This window comes from Anopheles bellator, chromosome X, assembly GCF_943735745.2.
Source record: "Anopheles bellator chromosome X, idAnoBellAS_SP24_06.2, whole genome shotgun sequence".
Taxonomy (NCBI): domain Eukaryota; kingdom Metazoa; phylum Arthropoda; class Insecta; order Diptera; family Culicidae; genus Anopheles; species Anopheles bellator.
In genome coordinates this window covers 5,060,569-5,070,642 of record NC_071287.1, presented here as the reverse complement: position 1 = coordinate 5,070,642, position 10,074 = coordinate 5,060,569, and the positions used below count along the sequence as shown (strand labels likewise).

At 46.5% G+C, this 10,074-nt stretch overlaps 2 protein-coding genes across 2 annotated transcripts; both read right to left on the bottom strand.

The window, feature by feature from the left end:
• Positions 1–5,383: 5,383 nt before the first annotated feature.
• Positions 5,384–6,557, bottom strand: LOC131213940 (uncharacterized). The gene is made up of 3 exons (XM_058208178.1): positions 6,344–6,557; positions 6,118–6,264; positions 5,384–6,044 (listed from the first exon to the last, which is right to left on the bottom strand). The coding sequence occupies exons 1-3, from the start codon at positions 6,386–6,388 to the stop codon at positions 5,760–5,762; spliced, it is 477 nt and encodes a 158-aa protein (XP_058064161.1). The 5' UTR covers positions 6,389–6,557; the 3' UTR covers positions 5,384–5,759.
• A 981-nt stretch (positions 6,558–7,538) lies between these two features.
• Positions 7,539–9,756, bottom strand: LOC131213650 (gastrula zinc finger protein XlCGF57.1-like). The gene is made up of 3 exons (XM_058207735.1): positions 9,650–9,756; positions 9,482–9,596; positions 7,539–9,400 (listed from the first exon to the last, which is right to left on the bottom strand). The coding sequence occupies exons 1-3, from the start codon at positions 9,688–9,690 to the stop codon at positions 7,667–7,669; spliced, it is 1,890 nt and encodes a 629-aa protein (XP_058063718.1). The 5' UTR covers positions 9,691–9,756; the 3' UTR covers positions 7,539–7,666.
• Between the last annotated feature and the right edge of the window lie 318 nt (positions 9,757–10,074).

Here is a 10,074-nt window from a genome sequence, read left to right as displayed (position 1 = left end):
CGAAACAAAGACCGCACTGACACTGAGGAACGGACTGCCACTGCAGTGTCGTTAGGGTGATGTCTGTGATGGGGCTAGATCGCCCACCTAGCGGGGTGACCAGAGATCGTGACGTAATCGGGCACCGCTGCCTAATTAGATTGAGCGATCAAGCGAAGTTGTCCTGTATGGGGAGAGAGCGAAAGAGAGAGAGGCCTGTTTATGGACTATCAGCTGAAACAGAGTACAATCGTCAGGGCACTCAGGTCGGGGTGCTGAAACGCCGATCTCCACGGCACCACAGTGTAGAAGTAATGTCGGACGGTGATTGACAGGTTGTACCTGTCATCCGTTCTAGAACTTGCTAGAATTCGCAGAACCTTACTGTGTTGTCATCGTGTTGACTCAACGTTTCCTCAAATCTCAACCGCCAACAGGAGGCAGCGCCATTAGAACGTTGCCAGTATCGTACGACGATGACGGCTCGTCTCACAAAAACTGCCCGTAGTCAGTTTCCAACGGCGGTAATCCTACGTAAGACACGCCCTAGAACTGTTTTTTTTTTATCCATTCCCATATCATCAAAGTGTGTACCGATACTACCGAACGGCTTCAAGGAGCGAGAGACAGAGAGAGAGCGAGAAAGAGAGAGAGTGAGCAGCGGTGGTACGAAGCAGCCGCAAATGGTACAAAGGTCACCGAACGTGTCAACCGAAACGCGCCAAATGCGCCGCTGCTAGTAACTCGTCGTGCTCGGCCACCGCACCGTCCTTGCGGGTTACTGCCATACACACACCTACCAAGGATACTAAAATATTCCAGCCACCCCAGATTTCTTCGGCTTCGCGCTATTGATGAATTGTTGATGATTGTTGTCACAGTGACGGAGACCCCCACCCCCACTTACGATGCGTCGTGAAAGCTGGATGGATGGATGGAGCTACTTTCTTCATCGACGACGCTTCCACAAAAGCCTGGCGTCTTTCTACGTTCGACCATTGTTTCATTGGCCATTAAGTGCACCCCTTAATGGCTTTTATGGGGTGGAGCTCACGGAACGGAAGGGGATTGGTGTGAATGAGGTAATAACACTGAGCAACTGTTATCCTGGTGCCTATCGGCTGTTGTGTGCGCACGCACATTCAAACACACCACCAGCGAGGGGGGAAGGGGCGTTGGGTTGGAGGGCTTGACGTTCGGGGAGCACCACACCGGACGCGCGCGCGCCTCAGTTCGGGAGTGTCAGGCCTCAGACACCTGACAACGCCTGACTGACTGACTGACTGACTGACTGACTGCACTCTGCAGCCCTTATGCGTCCGGACTACCGGAGATACTATTTCCCAACTAGCGCGAGGTCAGCAACTCACTTCCAGTCCAGTCCACTTTCACTCAACAGCTGGAAAAGCTACGAACTACGAGGTAGCGGGCACCCGATCCCGCCCCAGGGATGCTAGTAAACGGGGAGAGTGAAGGGATGCCAGCTCCAGCTTCCATCGATTATGTAACAATGGTGCTATCTTGCCAGGTGGGTTCAACACATCCATCCCGCGCTGTGGCTGAGGCTGAGGCTCCAACGAAGCGTCTGCTTGGTTCTCGCGGGAGCGGCTCACACAAAAGCCCTCCAGCGATCCATCCTTCCACGTGGTAAACTTTATTAGCTTTACCGTTTGTGGCCCCTTTCTAGAAGTACGATAGCAAAACCTAACCTTCATTACTGGCAGCCCCCTGGCCAGCTGTTCGGGAGCCAGAACGGCCAAATGGCCACAACACATCGCATTTCGCATCGCATCTAGCAGAAGGAACCTAGATGTAAATCGCAGGAAGAAGGATAACACATACGCGCGCGCACCAACAAAACATCGAGGACACGAAGAGGACAGGACAGTCAGGGGAACGAAGAATGGACAACCGGGGAGCAGGAAGAACGAAGAAAGCATCCCCGAAAGAGAGATTCCGAGAGAGAGAGAGAGAGAGAGAGAACGAGAGTGCGAAATGCGGGAGAGGTAGCAAACAAGTATAGGACATTTGTTTGCCCCCCCACACCCCCCGGCCCACACTATTGGCACTATTGTAGTCCTTGCGTCCTGGGCATGTTGACGAAGCTTGACTCTCGACGAAGTGCTTGAAAGTGCAGTCCCGCAGTTGGTCGGTGATTTGATGATAGCAGTTCGCCGTCTTTTCATGCTGTTGGTTCCACCACGCTACATACACATGCACACGCACACTCACTCACACGCGCACTCTCACCGGGCGGGTGTGTGGATGCTACGGAGAGCAGGTCCTGTCGCGTTGTTTTATCTCACCATTCGCTGGTGTTAGGTTTGGGGTTCCAGCTGTAAGCTCAAATTTTTCCATTGACTCCCACACCTTTTGTTGCAGTTACAGGGTGCAACACGAACAGACAGTACAGTATTGGTGACGTCCGGTCAGGGAGCGTCGGACGTCGACCGAGTTGGTGTCGGTTGATAGCACCCGAGCTTCATTATTCATTGCATAACCGCTTTGGTTTGCAGTTTGCAGTTCTCAAAAAAAAAAAACAAAAACCCGGGCCGATTCGCGGACAAAAAAGTTCCTCCCGTTCCGACCTCAGGGTCGGGAAGAAAGCAAGGAGCTCTTCGCAAGCTCCCTTTGGGGTGGTGGGGGGAGAGGGAGTTGAGTATTGCTAGGACAAGTTTCTCTTACCCGTAAACCATATCGTATGTCTCATATCGATAACGAACGGGTAGACGGCGACACGGTCGTTGTTTGTTGATGACAGATCGACGCCTGCTGATAGCGTAACGTTGTTACGGGCGTTACGACGCATCGGAGGCTGAGTAACACCCCCGTATACACACATACACACACACACGGACAGACGCTACGCGTACAGATCAGTGTTCAGAGTCTGCAGAATCTCCCCAGCTTCTGGCCATGGCCGTTCTTAGCACTTCCCACTAGACCCCGCACTCTGGACGCACCGAACGCAAGAGCCGCCCGAGTCCGAGCCCAGAACACCGAAAAGCATCGTATGGTCTCTTTGTTCTACTACCAGCGTAACGGGGTAGCTCTGTGTGTAAAAAGGGCCTGCCACCGCGAGCGAGTGAGCGAGACGGGGCGACGACGTAGTCACTCCGAGGACGAACGATTCCTTCTGATCAGTTTCACGGGCGGAAAGTGTCGATGTCTTTCCGAAGAAGCACTCCACCCGGACCGGAAGAAGCAGCTCGTTCCCCCAGCCCCCCGGGGGAGGATAAATCCGACGAACCGACGAGCTGACGACGACACTCCAGTGGGTCACCGTCACCGGGTGAAGACGGCACGGCGAACGGTGATTGATGCTAATGGAATAGGAAGTGTAGCCTTAACGCAGGAAGCAGCCCGAGCGGTCAACCCGAACGTGCTGTAACACGATGCTGTACGGCTGTGTGTATGGGTGTGTGGGTGTGTGCGTGTTTGTTTGTGCGTTTATGTAAGGGTAACCACAGCTAGCACACTGATCGACCCCAGAGAGCCAGAGGCTGCAATGGAACTGCGTTCCTGGTGGTGCTGCTGGTGCCAGCGCACAAACTGGGAGCGGCCCTATACACGCAGGACGAGCAACCACTCTCGACGGTTCACTGATAACTGACCGCGCGCTGATTCGGTCCTTCGGGCCTCATCACTTCACGAGCAGCGACCGGGAGATAAACAGCCGTGCCGTTCCGAGGCCAGCAGCATCCCATCACAGCTCGTTCGTCCTCGACGGCTCACGGCTCGCTCGCCGAGAGATGAGAGGTCGCGGTTTTCTCCTGAACCGAGCCACGGAGCCTGAGAAAAACGGCAAGAACGGCGAACGGGGACCAACAAACGGGAAAGCTGTATCGTGGGCCGAATCGTTGTAGGTCGATAAGAGAGAGAGAGAAAGAGAGAGAGAGAGAGTGGCATCTGGTGTCGGAACCCGTCCCATCATCATCGGGCGCTTTTCTTCGCTGATTTCAGCTCAAGCCTTTTTTTAGCTGGAAGAGTGCGCAAACGCTCCAGATACCGATAGCCGAACTCTTCGGCTACGATTTTTCAGCACGATATGGCATGAATGGCGACAACTCACACAGAGCACCGTTGCATTGTGTAGTAGCCTTTCTTTCATGGCCCCGAAGGGGTGAAGGCAAAGTCAGTCAAACAAACAGCACAGAAACTCCGCGGGCTTGGATCCCCCAGAAGGGACCGAACAGCGATAGGGAGGAAGAGGGAAAGCAAAATAGAAGAGGAAAGATTGGGCCCAAGCGATCGTGCAAGGAAGAAAGAAGGAAAAGAGCAAAGAGTAGAGGAAGGGAAAACTTTTTACAGCTCTGGAACTGGACAAGTGTTCAGTCATAAGGATCAAAACAGCCCCCTTCTCAAAACAAGGATGGCCCCCTCTGGGTACGAATTATTTGTGAGTGTAGAAGCCACCGCCCATCAGCGGCGGCCACTTTGCTGTACATTCTGTTCTAAATGCATTAGGGTTAGACTAAAGCCAACCATATGCTACCTTTCACTATTTCCGATACAGGAAAACCTGCTGATGCCCCTGGCGCTGCTGTCTTGGGTAACGCCGGGCGGCAGAAATGCAATTGTTCATCTTCCTTTATTGGTATCAATAGTGTAAAAATTTAACAATACAATCACTAAGCTTTTGGTAGAAATTTTCACTCCGCCTATAGTCAATTGCACAGTGGCTTGGCCTGTTTACTAGTTGCTGCTGCTTCGTAACTTACGTAGCAGAACTGGTCGCGTAGCAGAGCAAGCAGCGCCGACGATGCATTGTTTGACCCGTTGCGTGACTTAGAATCGCGCAATTGCATTCATTTTTTCTCATTTAACCTAATGCATTTTTTGCGTGCAATATTGAACACATAAAAATAATTCTATAGAAAAGGTTTTTGCATAGCGGTCGACCTTGATGTTTTGCACTGTTGCGGTGGCTATCAATAAATAAGTATTGGAGGGTAGAAAAGAACAATTTAAACGTACACCTAGCGAGCTGTCACGGAATCGGGACAATGAATATTTCGAGAATTTTCTAACCCTGGCTTTCTGTTCGTGATTTTGTGTAGAAAACTGGGAAATGGAATGTTTTTCGCGGTGTTGGTTGCAGTAGCAATACGTTCTGAGAAGGTGCGAGCGGTGAAGGGAGCCTCTATAGCAAACCACTACCACTCGGCAGTTGTATTAACCGGTTAAGTAAGAATCATATTACATTCCACTGCCCGCACTGCAAACCGATCACATTCGTTACACGTGGAATACCACATGTATCTATCTAAAAGACTATTTGTCATTTCTTTTTATTATGCCCAGTGCTTCATTGTGATAAAGGTATAAAAAAATTCTATAAGAAAATGAAAAGCAATTGTTGTATAATTTAGTAAACAAAATATGATTTGAAATATGTACAAGGTACTTTAAATATATTACACGAAGCATTTATTAAACAAATAAATCCTAGTAGCATAGTATCAGTAATTTTTCACAAAACCATCATCATACAATCGTTTTCACGATTTAGATATACATTCACTTACTGGTCTATCCGTAATTTCGCATTTACCATTTTCGAATAAGTATTTTTTAGCTCAGTTTTTACCATTTTGTAGTTTCGTTTAGTCGCAGCCAATAAACCGCAAACATGCTTGAAGTGACACAACAAAAAATGGTGTCTTGAGCAATGTTGTGAGGCAATCTGATGTTATACTTATCCGGATTTGTTAAATGGAAACTCCCTGCTACACTTGTATCAGAATGTAATTCAGTAATTGTCGAGATTCGAGACTGCCTTACTTGAAGATTGGAGCATTTAACTGAGCGTGAGATGGTGTCATTTGGTGCGGTGCATCGATATCCTCGTAGGAAGTTGGATTATCACCCACAATTGCTCCTCCAGCACCGATAGCAAAACTTCCGCCACGATCCGAAAGTTCCCGCTGCAAAAGCAATAAGCTAAATGGTCGCAGGGCCAGATTCATGATGGCACAGACGGCGGAAAAGATGCCGTGGGAAGGAAAGTAGAAAACTACGCCGATCAAATCGAAGACGAAGCTGAATGCGTTGATTACAGCAGCCTGAAAGAGGATAAACACGAAAATAAAACTGCCAATCAATAAATGATCAATGTGGGAAAGTTGAAAAACGTACTATCTGTACAGCATCCGTCGATTCTCGGCAATGTATAGACCAAAACAATGTTATCAGATACAGTAAATTATAAAACAGATAAGCAGATGGTAGCCACACGCCTTCTAATGCCAGCACAATAAGCACAAAATGCACAAACGCCACTACCTTGATACGATCGAGGAATAAATGAGAATTCAAAGTGTTATTTATGCTAGCATGTATTAGGTCCGTATACGGAAGTTACTTTTAGTCGCGTATGCATGGTGTTAATCGCTCTCTGAACATCCATAATCGCGACGCTATGGTTGATAACGCGCTGATAAAACACGGCTTCGGTGGAGTAAATAGAACACAAAACAAAACACTGGATCTATTATCTTCTGATTATGCAGTGAATTTCCCCTAGTAAAGAACGTATTCAGCTACAGTTATGAGCGGACAAAATGACGTTTCTTCCCTAATTTGTTATTTGTACAAACATAAAATCGGTGATATCAAGTTCAAGCAACAGATTTGTTCGGAGAGCCAAATTCATTAACGGATTTCCGAGTAATGCTTCCGTCAAACCAGGAAAATCCCGATCAGGAAAGTTGTACGAAATTTTGCAACCCCACTTAGAGGCTTATGTGGAGCAACCCGTGCCCTGGTATAGACTGATTTGTACTGTCAAACGATGTCAAATGACGCAAGGAAAATGTAGATTTGACCGAACTTGCAATAACCGACGAAGAACGTCGAATGGTCATGAGTATGAGTTTTAATTGTGAAACAACCTACAGTATGGCACAAGTAGTCAACAAAACCTTTAGTCAGAAGGGAAAGCAGTCCCTTCTCTGCATGTCATCCAATGTAGATGATTTTTGTATCTTAGAGGAACGGACTGACATAGACGATATAATGTAGATCTGGTGGCCTGGCCTTGTTTTTAAACAGTTTCCTCAGTTAGCCAATTTGGGAAAAATTGGACTGAAGCCAATTTGGAAAAATTCATTGAACGCAGGCCAAAGACCGCAGGGAGGTCTCAGGCGAACCAGTTGTAACCGGATAAGAAGAACCCCCGCCAGGTTATCACTGTAAGATGAACTGATGCCATACGAAGCGTAACGTAATGTTTTTGACATTTCAGATTAACGCCAAACTGGTTACTGGTAATGTTTTCGGCATTACAGATTAATGCCAAACTGCTGCGTTTCTGTCAAAACGTGTACGGGTCGTCCGAGGCGTAAACCTGAGCGTAAATACTTTTTGCATACGCTTTGCTTACAAACAGAGGACAATATATGTTCTTATTTGCTGGTGTAGCAACAAAATCGAAAAAAAAAACAGAAAAAAATATTCAGAAATCAATTTACTTCTCTCCTATTTCTGTTTTCTCGGGCCAAAAATACGAATGTAAACACGTTTGACATTTCGTTTTTATATTTTTGCTGCCAGCCACACGAAGTGCAAACGAAATGACGTTTTTGCGGTCCGAATTGCTATGTGTCTGGCGCCCCAGATATGATTACCGTTGCCGTTGATTGCCGCGAATTTGCCAGGGCAATAAGGACATTGATATTGGTTCTTGTTATGAGTTTTCATGTGTTGGTGCAGGAGGCTTCCCGTCCTTGTTATGAACTTTCATGTGGGATTTTAGGCATTTTAGCAAATGGAATGCTTTGCTGCAGACTTTGCAGATGAACGGCTTTTCGCCGGTATGACGGAGAATGTGATCCTTAAGCTGAGATTGCAGTGCGAATTTGCGAGGACAATGAGGACATTTATGTTGGTCCTTGTTATGAATTTTCTTGTGATTGTGCAGGTTGTTTGCCGAATGGAATGCTTTGCTGCAGACTTTACAGATGAACGGCTTTTCGCCGGTATGAGTCCGAATGTGATCCTTAAGCTGAGATTGCAGTGCGAATTTGTCAGGGCAGTAGGGACATTGTTGGTTCTTGTCGTGAATTTTCTTGTGATTGTGCAGGTTGTTTGCCGAATGGAATGCTTTGCTGCAGACTTTACAGATGAACGGCTTTTCGCCGGTATGAGTCCGAATGTGATCCTTAAGCTGAGATTGCAGTGCGAATTTGCCAGGACAATGAGGACATCTATGTCGGTCCTTGTTGTGAATTTTCATGTGAATGCTCAGAGCGGTTGCCGCATGGAATGCTTTGCTGCAGACTTTACAAATGAACGGCTTTTCGCCGGTATGAGTTCGAATGTGATCCTTAAGCTGGGATTGCAGTGCGAATTTGCCACGGCAGTAGGGACACTGTTGGTCCTTGTTGTGAATTTTCATGTGGGTGCGCAGGATGTTTGCCTTATGGAACGTTTTGCTACATACTTCACACATGAACGGCTTTTCGCCGGTATGAGTCCGAATGTGATTTTTAAGGTGGTATTGCACCGCGAATTTGCCAGGACAATGAGGACATTGATGTTGGTCCTTGTTGTGAATTTTCATATGGATGCGCAGGTTGTTTGCCGCATGGAACGTTTTGCTACAGACTTTACAGATGAACGGCTTTTTGCGGTTGTGAGTGCGGATGTGAACCTTCAGCTTTGATGTGTTTGGATACGTGGCGGAGCAATGGGGGCACTGGTGTTTTTGCTTGTTTTTAAGCACATTACGAGTAGCTTTTGAGCTCTGCATTGTAGCCACTGAGAGCTCTGCAGCGGCGATATCCTTTTGGGAACTACGTCTCTTATTTGACATAAACAGTCGTTGCTCGTCGATTACGGAGACACGTTGATTACCAGTGTGTTCCGATTTTTGTTCACAGTAAGTATCCATTTGATTCAATGTAGTGGCATACTTGTTACCCAAGTTGTTGTGATCTGAAATTGATGCTGGGTCGTCAGGACCTGTGGTGGCTTTCGCTACCATAGAAACTTCTTCTTGAAACAAATTTGCTTCCGATGACGGAGGCTGAGGGGGGTCGTCCATTGGTTCTCGTTTCAAAAGTGTTTCCAGCGATTCTTCCTCTGCCTCAAACAAGTCATTAAGAAAATTGTAATCGTACGCACTACTCATCTGTTGTGAATTTGAAACCGTTTGACTCAATTGATAATCCTCTTCCGAATCTTCTAAGGCAACCTCTGTTTTGACCACCGATTTAATGTCATCCATTTGCTCTATGTCACCGTCAGAACGCTTTGCAGTTGTTTCGAAACCGGTCAAATGGGTGGTGTCTACTTCTTTCATAGCCCGGTTGAGTTTTACACTGTTTAGAATGTATATCGAGCGGCACTTATCCACAAAATCCAACCGCAATTTGCAGGCCGAACACAAATATGTTGTAAATCCTGGCAATAGCTCCATCTGCAAAAAGAGATGAGGAGCATTTCATGATCTTTACGTTACAAAAGTATGGGAAAACTCAATTTTAGAATCACATATTACCTGAACATTTGTACAGGAAAGTACTTGTTGTGAAAGAAATTCGCCTCTTTCATCGGTAGTTACCGGCTCAAAAGTTCCATCTGTCGCCAAACAGTTTCGACATATAGGCGTGGTTCTAGAAAGAAATGCGCTATTACATATATTTACTCTTGCTTAACGTCGACTTACTCGGTCGAAAATGAATCTTTGGACGGCTTCCAAGTTGCCATTTCCACTGCAAATGTTTATTACACGGGAAAGAAAAATTTTTCGCGTCTAAAATTATTGGTTTATTGTCAATCGGCCAATTTTGACAGCTGCTATGCGGTACAGACACAGAAGGAAAAAGAGGCAACTCACTGATGCTGTGAGTAACAGAAGCTGTCAATTCAATAACTCCAAATAGTTTCCAACAGATATTGCGGTCGTTTAGAACCATTTATATCAGTGCTTTGAAAAAGTCTTTAAACTTTAACTTTTAACTTAAACTTTAAACAAAATAAATCGTTAAACTTTATTTAATCATTCTTTCCTATTACAATCTTTCTGTAAGTTTCCAACCGATTTATTCACCACCACTACGACCGTTGTGACACAGGATGGGAGAAATAAAC